This window comes from Chlorocebus sabaeus, chromosome 12, assembly GCF_047675955.1.
Source record: "Chlorocebus sabaeus isolate Y175 chromosome 12, mChlSab1.0.hap1, whole genome shotgun sequence".
Classification (NCBI taxonomy): Eukaryota; Metazoa; Chordata; class Mammalia; order Primates; family Cercopithecidae; genus Chlorocebus; species Chlorocebus sabaeus.
The window spans coordinates 74,716,969-74,735,918 of NC_132915.1; the positions used below are offsets into that span (position 1 = coordinate 74,716,969).

The window sequence follows — 18,950 nt, forward strand, 5'->3', positions numbered from 1 at the left end:
GAGTGGGAACCCTGCACTGTCCACAGTAGGCTACACTGGCCTTATACGCAGGTCCCGGCTCCTTTCTAGCCTGAGGGCTATTATAGGGGCCTGCGTCTGCTCTGCCCAGAGATCCAAGGGTCCTGGCCCTTGGGGAAAAGGCAGAGAGAAAAGGTGGAAATCAGTAACAAGGAGCCTTCAGGCCCCCTGAGATAGCCACATCAGCTATCTCATTTTTCATGATGGACAAACTGGCCTCTAGAATTCTTCCGTCCCCAGTCCCACCTGTTCCTTCAAAACACAGATGGAAAAGTGGGTTGAAATACAGTGCACAGAGATGGTTTTGGTGCTTATTTCCTCTAAGACTGTCTTAGTCCCTTGCTACATGCCTAGAAATTGTCCTTGAGTCCTTAAGAAGCCTTGAGAATCTGGTTTGGGGGGAAAGTACACGTAGGTATTCCCCTCACAACACTACTTACTTGAACTCCCTAGACACCCACAGGAGATTTCTGATTCTCCTCAAGGAAATCAGTACATCAGATATTTCAGAGGCCTCTGGAGGGGCCACTAGGCACTGAGCTATGATGCTCTAGGCAGAAGCTCTATAAAGCAGACCTCATCTAAATCTGTCTGTGCCCCTGTGTGCTCCACATGTTCACAGGGCTTCTGTCCTCCTTACGGTGAGATGGCACCCGTGAGTGTGTGAGTGACAAACAATCTCCAAGGCTTTCTTCAATCCAAGACACCTACAACACCATCCTCCTCCTGAGCTAAAGGTGCCAGAAAGACAGCAACTTACCTAAACTCATTCACCCAGATCTTGTTCTTTAAGCTGCAGAGACAAAGAAACAAAAAATCAGTTCAAAGAAAGCACTGAGCCTATTCCTGATGATGCAAAAGGAGTAAATACCCACCTGAGGATATAAGGAAGGGACAGAAATAATCCTAGAATCAGGCTGGCCTTGTAGGGTTGTGCCAGAGAAAAGAAGCCTGTGCTCAGGCCTCTTCCAGCCTTCTCTCCATCATAAGTACCCTATTACTTATATGAGAATCAGGCCTTGGGTTAAACCAATTTACAAACCACCTTATAGACCAAGATGTAAGTGAACTAGAAGCTTTTTCCTTTTTTTTTTTTTTTTTTTGGAGACAGTTTCGCTCTTGTTGCCCAGGCTGGAGTGCAATGACGTGACCTCAGTTCACTGCAACCTCCGCCTCCCGGATTCAAGCAATTCTCCTACTTCAGCCTCCCAAGTAGCTGGGATTACAGGCACGTGCCACCACGCCCAGGGTATTTTGTCTTTTTAGTAGAGACGGAGTTTCCCCATGTTGGCCAGGCTGGTCTTGAACTCCTGACCTCAAGTGATTCACCCACTTTGGCCTCCCAAAGTTCTGGGATTACAGGCGTGAGCCACTGTGCCCGGCCTAGAAGCTTTTTCAATTAACAATAATATTTCAATTGTGGATGACATAAGGAGAAGTTATGCTTCTTTCTTGGAAACTCATGGTCACTATCATTCCAGCATGCCCGTGCCATTTAAAGTCACTGAGAAACTCCTAAGTGAAAGACCCCAACTGACCAAGTTGATGGGAAGGAAACCAGAACACACATTTGCTGAGCTAAGCATTTAACACTAGGCTGCCATGTCCCGGGAAGCTAGACGGCTCTCCCAAGGCTCCACAGCCAAGGCAGGCTCCTAAACCTTCCCAGCGTTCCCTCCATGAGACCACAAATTATCATGGAGTCCCCTATCAGTGAGTACCCAAGGTACTTTATGTACATCATTTAATTTAGTCCTCATGACAAACTTATAAGAGCAACACTAATATCACAATTTAGATAAACTAAGGCTTTAAAAGGATAACCAGTTACCTGGTGAAGTTGCTACTAAGTGGCAGAATTTGACTTTGAATCCATTTCTATTTTCATTCTAGACCAGCTTCCCTCAGCCTTGAAGCTGACAACTGAATGTCCACAGTCCCTCTCGTCATCTTCTCTAGTTTGGGATAATATCCTAAACTTCCGATAGATGGAATCAGGCCATAATCTGGCACTTCCCCCACTGTTCCAGTCTGTTATTTGGAGGTCTTTAATTCCTCTAATTAGTAATAATAAGGCAGGGGACAAGTTTTGTAAAAAGTCACCTTTTGGCTATGATCTGCACATACGTCTTCACCAGATAATCCGAAATGTTTCTTCCCGTCAGGTCCTGAAGGATATCTGCAGTGTTTTGTTTTCTCTGTCATCACATGAAAACCAAGCATACGGGTCTTTATAGACAAGAATTGAAACAGAAAACAAATCAAGGACAACAGTGCCCATGTCCACAGTGTGACCGGAAACCTGACTACAGGCCCCAGACACTGCCCTCAGTCAACCAGCACTGAGACTTGGTTCACCCTGCCCCTCGGCACTGGTAATTCACTTACACCAAGCCAAGGTCTTTCCCAAGAATTCATTCTGAACATCTAACAATAAACATTGAAATGAAATTCTTTGTAGTCAAGAGATTTTTAGGAAGCACCATCATTCCCTATGCCTAATAAATCTTTTGTTCATCGGAGTTATACCGATGACTAGATTAGCTGTTATTTTATTCATTGAGATGAAAGTCTCAATGAATTTTATTCTTTGAGATGGAGTCTCACTGGAGTCTCAAGGACAACAGTGACCATGTCCACAGTGTGACCGGAAACCTGACTACAGGCCCCAGACACTGCCCTCAGTCAACCAGCACTGAGACTTGGTTCACCCTGCCCCTTGGCACTGGTAATTCACTTATACCAAGCCAAGGTCTTTCCCAATAATTTATTCTGAACATCTAACAATAAACATTGAAATTAAATTCTTTGTAGTCAAGAGATTTTTAGGAAGCACCTTCATTCCCTATGCCTAATAAATCTTTTGTTCATCGGAGTTATACCGATGACTAGATTAGCTGTTATTTTATTCATTTTATTTTTTGAGATGGAGTCTCACTGTGTTGCCCAGGCTGGAGTGCAGTGGCGCGATTTTGGCTCACTGCAACCCCCACCTCCCAGGTTCAAGCAATTCTCCTGCCTCAGCCTCCCAAGTAACTGGGATTACAGGCACGTGCCTCCATGTCTGGCTAATTTCTGTATTTTTAGTAGAGACAGGGTTTCGCCACATTGGCCAAGCTGGTTCGAACTCCTGACCTCAGGTGATTCGTCCGCCTCAGCATCCCAAAATACTGAGATTACAGGTATGAGCCACCCTGCACCTGGCCTAGCTATTATTTTAAAGAGTGGTAACCAAGACTTATTTTAGTTCTTATACTTATTTAGAATTGCTTGTCCTCACCCTGCAATTTGGATGCTGATAAAAGCAGCAGAGAGCTATCATAAGCACTCCTCTTCCTGAAATTCTCAAAATAAATAAATAAATAAATAAATAAATAAATAAATAAATAAATAAATAAAAAGGCTCAGGACTCCTTCCCAAACAGAGTCTCCAAGAATGCCAGAGTTGACAAGATCCACAGGAGTTTTCTGATCCAGCCTCCCTAATTCAGAGGTGAAGAAACAGGTCCAGGGAATTAAAGTGGCCTGTCAAAGGCTACCAACTCATTTGTTGCAGAGTCAAGATTGGAAGCCAGGCCTGTCACAGTCTGTCCTGTGACTTCACTGCTGTGGGACAGGCATGGGCACAGTGTGGTCCAAACCCTCTCCCCTCAAAACTCACATGCTTTTTCCTATGACAAGAAGCAAGTTAAAGACTGAAACAGGGCTGGGCTCTCACCTGTAATCAGGGGTAAACAGGTGGCTCTCACCTGTAATCCCAGCACTTTGGGGGGCTGAGGCAGGTGGATCACCTGAGGTCAGGAGTTCCAGATCAGCCTGGCCAACATGGCGAAACCCCATCTCTACTAAAAACACAAAAATCAGCCGGACATGGTGGTGCGTGCCTGTAATCCCAGCTACTTGGGAGGCTGAGGCAGGAGACTCGCTTGAACCTGGGAGGGGGAGGTTGCAGTGAGCCAAGATCATGCCACTGCACTCCAGCCTGGGTAACAGAGCAAGACTCCGCCTCAAAGAAAAAGAGAAAAAAAGACAGACCCTCCCAACATGGCATCTCACTCATTCCTGCTTCCAAGCAGAAGCTACCAGCCCACCGTCTACCCCTTCTGCCCAGTCACACCCTGAAAGTGACGCACTTGCGGAGGAGGCAGCCCCCCTGCCCCTGGGGGACACACAGGCAGCATCTTCTTGATTTTGTCGCTGCTACACTGGCATGCAGGTGAAGGATTCTGCATCGTCCAGTTCCCATTCTGGAAGAGGTCCTTGATGGTTTGGGGAACTGGGGCAGTGGTCCACTCTTCCTCCCCTGCCTGGCAGGGCATGTCTCTGCAAAGGGAAGACAGCAAGAGGAGGATTACCCGAGAGGGCCTGGCCTTTCTGTTGCCTCAGGAGCACAGGATCATTCCATAACGACCACAAACATGCATCTACTCCCTCACCATTTGGAAAAGACAAGCATGATCTCATTTGATTGCCTGATCCCACAACAGCCCTGTACACTGTGACATCATTTATATCATCATTATGTATCATCATTTTATACATAAGTAAAATAGAATGCAAAGAGGCCCTCAACGTTTACATACTGAACTCTGTTCAATCCAATCAACCAACCATTTGCTCACACAACAAATATTCGTTGAGCATCTACTATGTGCCAGATGCTGTCCAGTGAATTTGAGGGCCTAAGGTGACAATACCTGCCTTCATGGAGGTATATGGCCATGGAGGAGTCGAACAACAAATAAACTAATAAGATAATCTTAGATGGCCCAAAATAAAGCAAAATAAAAAGACAGTGATTGGGGAGAATGAACCTACCGAAGAGAAGACATTTCAGTCAAAACATAAACAATGATGGAGAACAAGCTGGTCAAAGATTTGACGAAAAGAACATAATGAGCAAAAGCGATGGCAAGTGCAGGAACAAAGGCCCTAGGAAGAAATGTGTTTCTATTTTTGAGGAATAACAGGAAGACAGCACGGCTGGAGTAGGATAAGCTACGAAGAAGAGTAATGATAAACGAGGAAGAGAGGAGCCAGATGACAGAGGCCTGGGAAACAGTCTGGATCTTATGCTCGACGTGCTGAAAAATGAGTAGAGAGTGGCAAGATCCAATTTATGTTCTCAAATGAGTGGAGAATTGGGGGATGCCTGGGGTGAGAGTGCTCGGCACATAAAGAGCTACGCTATCTAAAAATTTTCCCTGGAGATAAGACATAAAGCCTTTAACCTTGTCTCCAGCTGTGAATTACTGTGGGACATCAGTAAGTTCCCTGCTCTTTTGGGGGCTTATTTTTTCCACTGGCAAAATAAAAGTTTAAAATGACTTGATTCAACAAGTCATTTCCAGTTCCCTTCCAGTTTCAGAATTCCACAATTTAACGTAAAGCTACAGCAATTATTTCCTTATTATTAACTATTAAATATAATTGCCGGGCACGATGGCTCATGCCTGTAATCCCAGAACTTTGGGAGGCCAACCCAGGTGGATCATTTTAAGTCAGGAGTTCAAAACCATCCTGTCCAACATGGTGAAACTCCATCTCTACTAAAATTAGAAAAATTAGCCAGTGTGGTGGCACACGCTTGTAATCCCAGCTACTCAGGAGGCTGAGGCAGGAGAATCACTTGAACCTGGGAGGCAGAGGTGGCAGTGAGCCAGGATTGAGCCACTGCACTCCAGTCTGGGCGACAGAGCAAGACTCCATCTCAAAAAAAAAAAAAAAAAAATATATATATATATATACACACACACACACACACACACACACACACATACACACACACACACACATATATATTTTTAAACTATTTCTTATTGTTTTCTTATGTATTAAAAATTCAAACAAACAGTTTTCCAGATTGATCTCTAATTGTCTCCTTAAAGCACCTGAACTGACTGGAAAAGTCACACAAAGACACGCTGCCCTCCTGAAGCTCACATTCTGAACATTCAGAAGGGGATTGGCTGAGACAAATTTAAATACTGCTGAGACATGCTCCTGTCAAATTTCCTTCATGTCTACTATTTTTTTGCAAAACCTAAAAATCTGAATTTCAGTAAGAGTTGCCAGGATAAAGGCCTTCCTTCCGACCACCTCTGGCAGACTGTAGGTGGGGCTGTTTGAACCCTCTGATGTCAGGGCTGGGCCTGTTTTGTCTCTACGGGCTGGCTCTCAACCCAGTTCTGGCTCCTACAGAGCCTTCCTAAGCTGGCATCAATCCATGAGTTCATACGGTTCAGCTGGCCAGTGACGAATCCAGATAACTATATTATCATCTCATCTCATGCTTCTGTCTTTCCTACACAACCTTCATGTGGAAAATCAAAGGCATCATGAAATCCAGATAGGCCGTATCTGTGTCCTTCTCTACCCTTGCCATCTGGTTATTTGGGAACCAATATTGGCTGCTAGGATTTACCACCCATCACGTACTAACTACTAAGTACTAACAAATATTTAGCAACTATCCAATCCCAGCACTTTGGGAGGCCGAGACGGGCGGATCACGAGGTCAGGAGATCGAGACCATCCTGGCTAACACGGTGAAACCCCGTCTCCACTAAAAAATACAAAAAACTAGCCGGGCGAGGTGGCGGGCGCCTGTAGTCCCAGCTACACGGGAGGCTGAGGCAGGAGAATGGCGGGAACCAGGGAGGCGGAGCTTGCAGTGAGCTGAGATCCGGCCACAGCACTCCAGCCTGGGCGACAGAGCGAGACTCCGTCTCAAAAAAAAAAAAAAAAAAAAAAAAAAGAACAAACAAGCACACAGTAGCTACCCATTTAGAAATCGTCTCTAGAACCTTGTAATAAACAGGTCATCATGCTCACTGTTTTGTGGTGTGCAGAGTCACCCATGTTCCCATTAAAATTTGAAAGTCAAGTTTGCCCCCCTCTCCAACTCTCCAGCACCTTGCCACCTTGCCATAATTTTTCAGAGATCACTGTTGTTTCATGACCTCAGCTGAGATTCTGCCTAAGCCTGGAAACACTAACCCACCTCTACTAGCCTTGAGCACTGCCTCATAAGATCCTCACCTCTCCACTATCTTTACTCACAGTGATCTAGTGACCTCCCTTCCCCCACACACACTTAAGACTCATATGGATGCTTCATTGAATTTATTTATCCACTGCCTACTTTTGAAAAGGGGGTTTTGAAGGAAAGTACAATAAAAATATACAATTTGAAAAGAAGAAAGTGTCATTTTTATAAAAATTCATATGTCATCTTTACAGATTATAAAAGCGAAGAAGCTGATAAACAAAACCTGAAAATTATATATAATGAGAGCCTACTGAAGCGCTTAAGTACAGGGAATGGGAGAGAAAGAAAGGAAAAGCATTTGATCAGTAAGTCTAAAGTGCTATTTAAATTAAATATTAATGTTCTAAATCAGTAAACAAATGTCTGGAATGATGTGCTTTGCATGGTGTTAGAAGACTCTCCAAACGTTTGTTCCTAGATAATTTAGCTAGGTTACTACACTGGCTTTTTGTAATTAAAACATAATAATAATTCAAAGGGCAAATGCTGGTGGTCACAATGTAGCATGCAGTTGACAAATGCAGCATATTAGAAATCAAACCAGGTGACAAGCACAAGAAGCCAGCTTATGGCTAAAGTGACACTCACGGGATGGGGTTTCCTTCCATACAGCGGGTCCCAAAGCCAGGGTCTTTCGTGAGGGCGTTTAAGAGTTCCAGGGTTCCCGTGTCCTCAGGAGCATCATTGCTGTGGGTACATAAGAGGCAACCAGCTTAGTAATTCATTAAAACCAGTCATCAAGAGATACAAATGTTTTATAAATTAAACATTTTAGGAAGCATTTCTCTGTGATAGGTTCTTAAAACAGAAATGAACAAAACACAGAAACCACCCAGAAGGATCTCAGACTCTGGCCCTGTATTCGGCATCAGGGTGACATAGAGCACTCCAAAGTGGAGCTTGTATAAATGGGCTATATGTATAAAGGTGTGTATGTGTACATGCATGTACATACACGTATACATTTATATATTTTTTAAATTTGAAGTAAATCAACCCATTAAGCTTTTGCGATTATCCCTTTGGCACAGACAAGCAGGATTTTCCAAGAAAGGGCAAGAAAACTTTGTACTCTGCATGCACAACTAGAAAGCACAAAAATAACAGGCACAGGTCACAAACACATGCTATGTTCCACAACCATGGGCAATACAGAGTCAGCAGCTGGAAAGGAAAAAATAAAGTAAACCTGAACTATGTAGGAAGAAAACATGGGCTTAGAGAAAAACAGGCCAATTCACATTTACATATATACATATACATATATATATATATATATATATATTTTTTTTTTTTTTCTTTTTAATGCTTCCCTTTTGTATCACTGATACAGTTCCCCCATCTATAGGTCTGAAGAAAGCTACAGGTCTAAATCCTTCAGGACTGAAGAAAGCTCCTGCTAACAAGACTCAGAAAAATCCTTTATCCTTTTCTTTGATGTAATGTATTGTTATGGAGTGGAGGAAATTTTTGTCTAAAGAACAAACACTAGCTAACATCCCAAATATAACAGAATAGATAATAATTATATGAATTATACTTTGCAGAAAACAAGTCTCTGGAGGTTCTACGCTTTGATAGTGTGCCCTGTGAGTCAATTACAGAATTAAAACACGGCTCCACAAATTCAAATATTTTATAACTTAATCATGGATTTTTGCAAGGGCAGATTATTTTACCTAAAACACATGTGGCTGTTCCTGACAATAGTAGGATAAAGAGGAGAGAGGTTGAAAGGCTCAACAGAAGACTGGCCTATTATTCAGGGTTAGTTCGCTGCTGTTCTATGCACGCAGTATTAGCTTACACAGGGACCTGAGTCACAGAAGTAAAATTTATTCTACTGTGTAATTCTGAAGTCCATTCCCTTGGCCCTCGTAAACATCTTTGGTCTGCTTGAATCTTATCCCCTCCTGGGACACAGAAGACAAACATACCTGACAAACGTGTACTGTTCGTTGTACATCCAGGGCTGAAGTTCCAGGCTGGGGTACTTGCCAAAGGGTGGCACGATCAGGCTGAACACAAGGGCAATGCAGACAAACACAGCTGGCAAGACAATCTTTACCCAGGCAGTGGAGGGGGCAGGGGGACAGCAGGAAAATGGCAAGTGTTAGAAACAAGGCCAAGGGGCAAATCCCTACAAGTCCAGCCAGCCTCCCCGACCAACCAGCACGGCAGAGCCTATGACTGTGCTGAACCAAGGCATTCTTGGCAGCTGGGAAGCAATGGAGCCTGAAAACTAAACCTTTTCTCCGGCAGCACAAGGCCAGAGGCTATGGCCACCTGGCAGAGGCACTAAGCCAAGAAGTTCACAAAGCAAACAGTGCTCACATTCAGGGTGACTCAGAACACTGGGTCCTGCCCTTCTTCCTCCTGAAGACTGAGAAAGACCACATTGGGCCATGAACCCAGGACCAGGAGCCAGAAGTCCTGAATCCTGGTTCTGTCTCTAGTACAGGTGCACCCATGTGAAGTCACTCTCCCCACTGGCCTCAGTTTTCTCACTTTAATCTGAGGTCTGAGAACACACGGCCCATTCAAATCCTACACTATAATAAAACCAACTCTACAGCAATGGCTCCAATCACGGACAACCATAGTCATTGTCTCCCGTGATAGTCTCAGAAAGAATAAATATCCAATTCCTTCTTCAGCCTCCTAAGACTTTCTACCATATCATCTCTGGGAAAAAAAAAAAAATGACTTGGGCATACTTTGTAAGTAAACCCAAAGCTCCTCCCATTTATTGTTGAGAAATGTATCCCTTATAACCTTAAAGATTCAAACAATGCCCCCAATTCTAATGTTCTGGGATTTCAATGCAGAAAATTGACATTGAGTGAATAAGTCTGCATAATAAGTACTATAATGAGAATTATCTCTGTTGTCATTATTTATGGTTGTGTTATCAATGATTATCATCAACAAACAAAGGTAACTGAGGATCAGAGAGATTAAGCAACTTGCCCAAGGTCATACAGCCAATAAGTAGCAAAGTCAGGATTCAACTCCAGCTCTGTATGCTCCAAACTCCTGCTCTTAACAGTATTCACATCATCAGTGTGGAAGATTCTCTGCAGACCTTTTCTCTACATTTCTTGATTTTATAGAGTGAAAAAATTTAACCCTTCTAACTAAGCAAGTTAGCATGCAAACACTGACATGCAGACAATAGTGTAAGAAGTCTTCTCTGTTGGTCAACTATATTCTGACCTACCTTTTCTACCAGTTTGAGTTAAACATCAACTCAGAGAAAAATCAAGTTTCTAATAAGTTCACATGTCAAGTGCATCTGGGTATAACAACTCTCATGTTACGACAGCTGAATACACCTGATCAGTTTTTCTATACTTTGTCCTTTTTATGTTCGCCTCCAAAATAACATATACGCACACAAAAGTAAGCACTTGCTAATGTCAGGCCCCATTCTAACCACCTATTTGTTTTTATTTTCGTAACAACCCTGTACTGTAGGTAATATTATTATCCCCATTCTACAGATGAGGAGATTGAGGCATAGAGAAGTAACTTGCCAGCAGATACAACACTGGCAAGGAATAGAACTGGGATTGAAATACAGATAAATCTGGCTCCAGCATCCATATCTTGACCAAGATGCTATCCTGCCTTCAGTGGTCACAGAGCCTGCAGCCCACCCATGAGGCCAGAGTCTCTGGCCAAAACAGCACATCTCACCTGAGCAAAAAATCCTTTCCGACTCCGTCTGGCAATTAGCAGTCTCTTCCACAAAAGGGCCACAAACTGTTGCTGTGTAAGCTTCCAGCCCTTCACCTGGTAGGAGCCTTTGCCATCCATCCCGCTGAGCAAGTCTGTCTCTCTGGACTCTGCAAGAAGCCAACACTGAAGGTCACCTATTATCTTAGGTGTTTTCGGCATTGCCATGCTCCTTCTTCTGGTGTCTTCAACAACTATCTTGGAGGTGTGTGTCTGAAGCTAAAAGTTTCTCAGAAGTAAAGGACTTTCATGGCAAAGCTATGTCCAAGGAAGAGTTATGACTCAAAATGTCTAACAGTAGCAGTCTCTGCCTTTCAGTCCTTGTCTGACAAGTACAGAAAACAAAGGTGTCTTGAGACAACTGAAAAGATGTGTTCATGCATAACCAGGTATTACAGCCAGCCATTCGGATGAATTGAGTCATCAATTTCTTATAGACTATTCTATGAAACAGGCCATGTACATAGCTTGACATATTTGAGAACACACAATGGCAATTAGCTTCTCAGCTTCTCACCCTATTATATTTTGGTAAAACGTGGACACACTTCAAATGATCTAAGTACTGATACTGTATGAAGTCAGGCAATTATATATAATGTAAGAGCCATATACTCTTATGAGCAGGGGTAAGAGAACTGGAAAGTTTTCTGTTCCTAAACATTTTCTAGAAATCCTTGTCTTAAATGAATGATACCTAACTGATATGCTTTTACATCTTAATAATATTTGTTTGATGCCTTATCTCTCCTCTCCATCTCAGTTAAACACACAAAGACACATTCATCTAAAATATCTAAGTCTTTTTTTTTTTTTTTTGAGATGGAGTTTTCACTTTTGTTGCCTAGTCTGGAGTGCAATGGCGCAACCTTGACTCACTGAAACCTCTGCCTCCCAGGTTCAAGCGATTCTCCTGCCTCAGCCTCCCAAGTAGCTGGGATTACAGGCATGTGCCACCATACTCAGCTAATTTTTGGTATTTAGTAGAGATGGGGTCTCACCCTGTTGGTCAGGCTGGTCTCAAACTCCTGACCTCAGGTGATCTACCCACCTTGGCCTCTCAAAGAGCTGGGATTACAGGCATGAGCCACCGTGCCCCGCCTCAAATATATAAGTCTTAGGGTACAATTAACTCTAACAGCAAATTCCCCTTTCTGACTCTTCCAAAATAATTCATCTACTTGAAAGAATATTTGTTCAACAATTAAACACCTAATATATACAAGAAACTAGGACCCTGCAGAAAAGATAATAAATGCATGGGTTCAGAGGATTGAGGCACCATCTTTACGTCTTTAAAGGAAGTGATATGGATGGGCTCTTTCAGGTTTGATCACATGCACGACGCTGCAAAGAACAAGGGGCTTTTATCATTTCCTCACATCTCTTTGGACTCTGTAGGGATCTATCACCTTGGCTAAAGGCCATCCAAGGAAAACAGCTGGAAGCATGAGAGAGAATTTCACATTCGAACAGTGGGACACTGATTGATCTTGCCCTAACATACCTGGGTCTATGTCAGAATCATTTGGATCAACAGCATCATCTTCAGTGAACGGGCGAAGACAGCTCTGCTTGTCCCCGAAGGCCCGCCTATTTCGTCTTGCTGGCAAGGTACCATCTGAAGGCACAAGGAGAGAATCCCATACTTTATTTTATTTACAACAAAACAAACCTTCCCCATCTGCAACAAACCTACACTCTACAAATGAGAATGCAATAGAACAATTCAAAGGGAAAGGAACAATACTCGTGCACTGAGAAAGCCAGCAGGAGGCACTATCTTAAGTGTGCCATTCCCCCTCAAGGCAGTTACCTGAGGTCTCAGCATCCACCCCACTCTCTTCGGCCACCTTGAGGAATATCTGCAAAATGAGAGCAGGTGAGAACATTATAAGCATCAACAATACGAAAGTAGTCATCACTGCCATGATTATTACATTATTGAGTGGCATGTTAGCCCCTTAAGACTGAGAAAGTAGAAGCCACATTTCTTAATAACACTTTGTCAGAGTCACTTGGGAGAGAAGCCATTTTTGCCAAAGAACAAATGTCCTCAGTGGTGAGAGCTATCAATCTAGACAATCATTTTTAAATTAAAGCTATGGCTGGGCACGGTGGCTCATGCCTATAATCCCGGCACATTGGGAGGCCGAGGCAGGCTGATCACCTGAGGTTGGGAGTTCGAGACCAGCCTGACCAACATGGAGAAAACCCATCTCTACTAAAATACAAAATTAGCCAGGCGTGGTAGCACATGCTTGTAATTCCAGCTACTCGGGAGGCTGAGGCAGGAGAATCACTTGAACCTGGGAGGTGGAGGTTGTAGTGAGCCAAGATCGCACCACTGTACTCCAGCCTGGGCGATAAGAGCAAAACTCCTGTCTCATCAAACAAAAAAAAAAGTTATGACAGTAGGACACTGCTGCAGCAGAAATGTGTTCTGAACCTACAGGGAATGAGTCAGGTGGCTTCTTTTAGGACTGTGGCTCTAAATCTTTGAGTAGGCTAGCACTATGACAAGTTATCCAATACAGAATGAGCAGGAGGAAATAGAGCACTAGAAATACGGTGGCAGAGATTCAAACATCAGAAGAGAATCTGAATGAGTGCAATAATTTCCAAACTCTAGTCTATAGACCACTGCGTCCGAAGCATGCAACAGAATTACAGACTTCAAGGCCTTACCTCCAGAAATTCTGATGCACAGGCCCTGAAGCCAAACCTTAGAATGTTTACTTTTAGTAACATCCCCAGGTGATTCTGCTGCGCTGTCAAACTTGGAGACCACTGGGCCAGACAGCTTTTATATCCCCTTCAGCCCTCGAGATCTGTGATGTTGGATCTCTAAGGGGAGGCATTACATGGATAAAGAGAGGATGGGCTTTGAAGTCCCAAATCCCTGATTCTGAATCTCATGTCAACATTCCTGAGTGTCCATTTTTTCATCTTTTTATGAGAATTAAATGAGGTCACAGTGATTTAAAAAAAAAAAAAAACAAATCTCAGCACCTCGCATAAGTAGACTATCCATTCATAAATGTTGGTCATTTCCTATGTATGAGAATCCAGTTGATACCTGGCTGTGACACAGCCACACCAGGGAATTGCTCTTGATTCTGATTCAGTAGGTCTGAGCTGGGCCCAAGTTGCTGAATTTCTAACAAGTTCCCAGGTGATCCTGTTGCTGCTGGTCCTCACACTGTACTTGAGTAAAGAGGCTCGTTAAAAGGTAAATAAGTGGATAGGAGTTTAAGGTTGGGATGTAAATGTGTTAGGGACCACTGGTTTCAACATACAAATAAATCTCAGGCATGTACTGTGGTACAGAGGAAAATACTTCTTTCCTGCTGCCTCCCACCACCATCTTAAATGGCTAACTGGAGTCAACATTACTCAGATGTCAATGACCTAAAAACCCAATGACTAACTCCGTGATAATCCTGCTCCCAATGCAGGCTACCGGCCTGGCCTTAGGACATTTGGCCTTGCTATATATTACGACAGTCAGCCACTTAACTTACTTCTTCCAGGGTCGTCTCTGAGATGCCATAACTAGAAATGCCCAGGTCTGAGAGCCGGTCATCAATCTCATGAAAGAGTTCCACAAAGGCCCCCTCCTTAGCAGCTTCATATGGCAGCACGTAGGTCAGCTCATGCCCTATGTCTTCCACCAGCCGGGCTTCAGACACATGCTTCCTGATGAGGTTGGAGATAGCAGAGACATCTGCAGGGACCAGAATGCAAAGATGGCTCAATCAACGCAGAGGGGCTCCAGAGTGAGGGCTGGCCATCCTCCACCCTCTCCTCAGAAGCCTGCTGCTCATACACCACACCTGTTCCAGGTATTTTAATCATTCCACATGTTCATCTCTGGTCTGAGGGTTGGGGGCAAAGGAAAGGACTATGTCTTATTCACCTTTGTATCACCAAAGCCAGGCACATTGTAGGTACTCAGTGTAGGATGGGTGGATGGGTGGATGGGTGGATGCGAGGATGGGTGGGTAGGTGGATGGATGGGTGGATGGATAACTGAGGCTCAAAGTCTGGTGTCTATTGCCTAAGCTCTGGGATTCTTCAACAGAAAACTTGAGTAAAGGAATCTTAGAAGATTCTTCACCCTTTCCTATACTTGAAAAGTAGGCTCCCTCATTTACCTAAATAGAGGGTTAATTTAACAGTTCATGGAAGCAGAAGTCTTCCTGGGAAAAGCCAGCCATTAGGACTCAGCAGAGATGGCAAGGGTCAAGACTTCTGTTCCACATATGCTACTGGTGACACTGGCCTCCTACACACGCTACCCAAGAAAAATCTGGAAGGCTGTTCCTGATCTCCTGGGCTCTCACTCTTCTTATATACTAAGCTCAAATCCCAGCCCACTGGCTTGGCCCTCAGCTCCTCATCCCTGGTATTCAGTGTCCACTCCCCTAAGGGATTCCCCAAATCCCAGTCATCTCAGCTCTCTGGGACACTGCCCTGCTAGCTCCCAGACCGAGCCCCAGGCACCCCAGCAAGCATTAGGCCAACCCACCACCAAGCTGCACCCGCCCCCACAGCCACCCAGCCCCAGCCCAGCAGCAAACCTTGAGTCAGCGCCACCAGCCTCTGCACCTCTCCTCCTCTGCCTCCACTCTGCCCAGCTGGGGGAAGCTCAGGCACCACCTGAATAAGAAACCCCAGAGTCCTTACCGATGGTCAGCGTGTCACTCTCATGGTCACTGCCCAGGCCAGCATCAGAACTGCTCTGAGAAACACTGTCCTCCTGATGGCAAAGAAGGAGGTGAGAACGGATCAGGGACTGAGCGAGGCAGAGCCACCAGCACCTTCACGGGGGAGGGCTTCCAAGCAGCTCTGTTGTGTGAGAACTAAAGGAAAAAGCTTTCCCTGGGACACATGCACTGGCAGCCGTGGCTTCAGAGGACCCCATCTGGCATGTGCGTGCCGTGTGAACAGCCTTGCTTCCTGAGGGTGAAAGGTCAGGAAGCAGAGTTGCCAAAAGAACTGTGGCCTCCCAATGAATGCTGCAGCAAGTCCTTTGCCAACCATCTCAGGCAAGGCCTTTACCTGGCTACATGTCTACTTCAATGCTTCTCAAGCTTCAATGTGTGTTCAACCACTTGAGGACCTTGTTAAAATGCACAGATTCTGATTCGGTAGGTCTGAGCTGGGCCCAAGTTGCTGAATTTCTAACAAGTTCCCAAGTGATCCTGATGCTGCTGGTCCTCAGACTACACTTGAGTCAAGAGGCTCATTAAAAGGTAAATAAGTGGATAGGAGTTTAAGGTTGGGATGTAAATATGTTAAGTACCACTGGCTTCAACACACAAAGAAATCTCAGGCATGTACTGCGGTACAGAGGAAAACATACCCGGTAATTGAGTCTGGTCCTACCACTGTTATTTACCTGCTGGGTGACCTTGAATAAGCTACCAAATCCCTATAAGCTTCACTTCCCTCATCTGGGATAATAAATATAGTTACCTTCTTCCCAGGGTTTCTCTGTACTTTAATTGAGATGATAGAGGTTAAAAAAAAAAAAAAAAAAGGTTGTAAATGGTAACAATGCTATATAAAATTAATGATTATCATTATTTTCTTTTATGCCCAGAGTGTCTCTGGCATGAAATCAGTGCCTAATAAATATTGGCTGTTTTATAGTTTAAAAGTTAAGGTCAATGAGATTGAAAAGTAATGAGCAGGAACACCAGGTCATTTGTAGCCAAGGCTCTTACCTCTTGACAAGTCTCTTTTCTTTGACATAATAATGTCCTCTAAGGACCTTCTCCATCACTCTCTGTGCCTCACAGGAAAAGGAAAACGGGATTCAACAGAACTAGCACAATGGGAACAGAGGGCTCCTTAGCTTTCCATGCCTGAGGTATGATATGATTTCCAAGGGGCAGAGCAGGAAGATGGTGGCTTCAACATGGCAAAAGGGGTGGAGGTGGGGAAACCATTCACAGCCAGCAAGTCCTGACTGCCCAGACCCAACACCAGCCCAGCACCAAGACCGCAGCTCACCTTTTTCAGGTATGACACAGTGCTACTACTGTTTCTGCAGGAACTGAGGGAGGATTCCACATCTTTCTTGACCAGGGTCAGGTAGTAGCCTGTTCCCAGCTGGTTCTTCAGAAACAGGGAGGAGCCCACACAGCACAGCTTCCCATGGGAGATGATGGCAATCCTGTCCCCCAGGATGTCCGCTTCATCCATGTGGTGTGTGGAGAGAATAATGGTGCGGCCTGCCAGGCACAAACACAAGGATGTGGGATGGGTGAGGCCTCTCAGTTCTCATGTATCACAGTGGCAGGGACTAGAGAGAGATTAGCAGGGGTAAGCAGGGCAAAGAGACCTGGAAGCCACCTTTTACCCTGTATGGCTATGACCCCTAGAATGGCAAAGCTTTGGATATGTATATAGGTACCGCATCGTGACAGAGGTAAGAACAGTAGCATTTATTTGGGAACTTGCTATATGCCAGGCATTGTGCTAGGTGGTTTGTGTGCATTCTTATTTAATTGAATCCTCTATGATGTAAGCATCACTATTATTATCGGCAAAGAAAGTGAGGCAAGTTGTGACTTTCCCAATGTCTCAGGACCAGCCAGGGTTGGCTCAAAGCCTGCCTGTGCTCCTCATACTGTACCACATCAGAGAGCCCAATCATCTCCCTGCCCCTCTCCCATTCCATTCATTTATGCATCCACCCTTTCGACTAACCATAAATTTAGTGCACCATGTTGGGGACAAAAAGATGCATAAAGACACAGCATCTCCTCTCAGGAATCTCAGTCTCAATGCCCTTTATCTCTTCTGTGATAACAGAAGAGAATCCCATGGCTTCACAGAAGAGTAGCCATGCGACACAACCATACTTCTTAAAAACCCCCCGCTCTCTCTCAGTCCATTTACTCAGAATAAATATACATCAGGCACCTTGTCGGTATTTCAGCAGCAGCTCCCATATTCCCCTGCGGGAGTAAGGGTCCACACCAGCTGTGGGTTCATCCAGAATGACAACCTTGGATCCCCCGACAAAGGCCAACGCCACAGATAGCTTTCTCTGCATTCCACCTACAAAAAAAAAAAAAACAGTGAGACAAACTCCAGGACCAGCCCCAGACAGTGAGTGAAGGCAGAGGACCTGGGGACACAGCCAGGGACAAGTTTCTATTACCCACCTCACCCAGCCTGGGACCCTGGGGCAGTGCTGATTTTCCTCTGCGTGTGTGTAGCTGGAGGAGGAGGGGAGAGGAACAGGGAAGGTAGCTCTGGGCCGCACCTGACAGCTGGCTTGTTTTGCTTTTCAGCTTGCTTGATGGCAAACCAACATCCAGGGCCATCTGCTCCATCTCCGCCTTCACATGCTTCTCGGAGAGCCCTTTCAGGCGGGCATAGAACCAGATGTGTTCTTCGACAGTCAGCCTGGGGACAGGGAGGCAGGTCAGCTCTGGGCTCTCCTGGATACCCCAGAATACAGTGTCCCCTAGCTCAGAACAGATGAGAACAGGCATATTTTCCTCTCCCCTCACTTTTTTTTTTTTACTTTATCAATTTCTGAAAAACAATCTTCAAGATTCCAAGTAGAACAACAGTGAGCAAGCACATGAGCTGCTCAGGAAATCAAAGTGAAAGGTGACAGATCGCTTCCAACCTGTTTCCAGCAGGCCTGGCCACCATGCACCAGGCAGTTACAACTTTCAATGTCAGTGCCCCAAGATGTTGTCTTTAACGGGCTGTCCCCACAGCACGTCCACCAGGAAGTCAGCTCAGCACTCACCTGGAGCAGCCCTCCTGAACCTCAGGGTACCCCAGGCTCTGAAAGCAGGGAGGACCCTGCACGTGAGCCCCATGTGTTCACTTTAGATGAGGAGGGAGCATATGAGCCCTAGTTGTTCACTTTAGATAAGAAGAAACATAAGGGAAAAGCCTTGCCCAAGATTGCAGAGCTTAGGTCTCTCTCTGGCTCCATCACACGGGCTCCCTTATTGCTGATGGGACAACCTGAGTGGGAGTAAATGTCTTGAGCAGCAAATACAGGTCCATCATACCAGGGCCCTGAAGCACTACCAGGTCTGGGAAGTCTGCTCCAGGCCTCAATAAGGAGTGTGGTGGGGGGAAGGATGGGCTAAAGGGCCCTCCA

At 44.9% G+C, this 18,950-nt stretch overlaps 1 protein-coding gene across 2 annotated transcripts in view; it reads right to left on the reverse strand.

Moving 5' to 3' along the window:
- ABCA1 (ATP binding cassette subfamily A member 1) overlaps positions 1 to 18,950 on the reverse strand; it is a 147,979-nt gene that overhangs the window by 21,766 nt on the left and 107,263 nt on the right. The window contains exons 21-33 of one of the 2 annotated variants that reach the window (XM_007968523.3): positions 18,090 to 18,232; positions 17,744 to 17,881; positions 16,829 to 17,049; positions 15,391 to 15,469; positions 14,332 to 14,534; positions 12,624 to 12,672; positions 12,315 to 12,428; positions 10,769 to 10,917; positions 9,007 to 9,131; positions 7,658 to 7,756; positions 4,152 to 4,341; positions 2,122 to 2,216; positions 779 to 811 (exon numbers count right to left, since the gene is read on the reverse strand). In XM_007968523.3, the coding sequence (XP_007966714.3) occupies positions 779 to 811; positions 2,122 to 2,216; positions 4,152 to 4,341; positions 7,658 to 7,756; positions 9,007 to 9,131; positions 10,769 to 10,917; positions 12,315 to 12,428; positions 12,624 to 12,672; positions 14,332 to 14,534; positions 15,391 to 15,469; positions 16,829 to 17,049; positions 17,744 to 17,881; positions 18,090 to 18,232 (1,638 nt within the window). Of the gene's footprint in view, positions 1 to 778; positions 812 to 2,121; positions 2,217 to 4,151; positions 4,342 to 7,657; positions 7,757 to 9,006; positions 9,132 to 10,768; positions 10,918 to 12,314; positions 12,429 to 12,623; positions 12,673 to 14,331; positions 14,535 to 15,390; positions 15,470 to 15,496; positions 15,570 to 16,828; positions 17,050 to 17,743; positions 17,882 to 18,089; positions 18,233 to 18,950 lie in introns of both variants that reach the window. The other variant, XM_007968524.3, reaches the window with a different exon arrangement.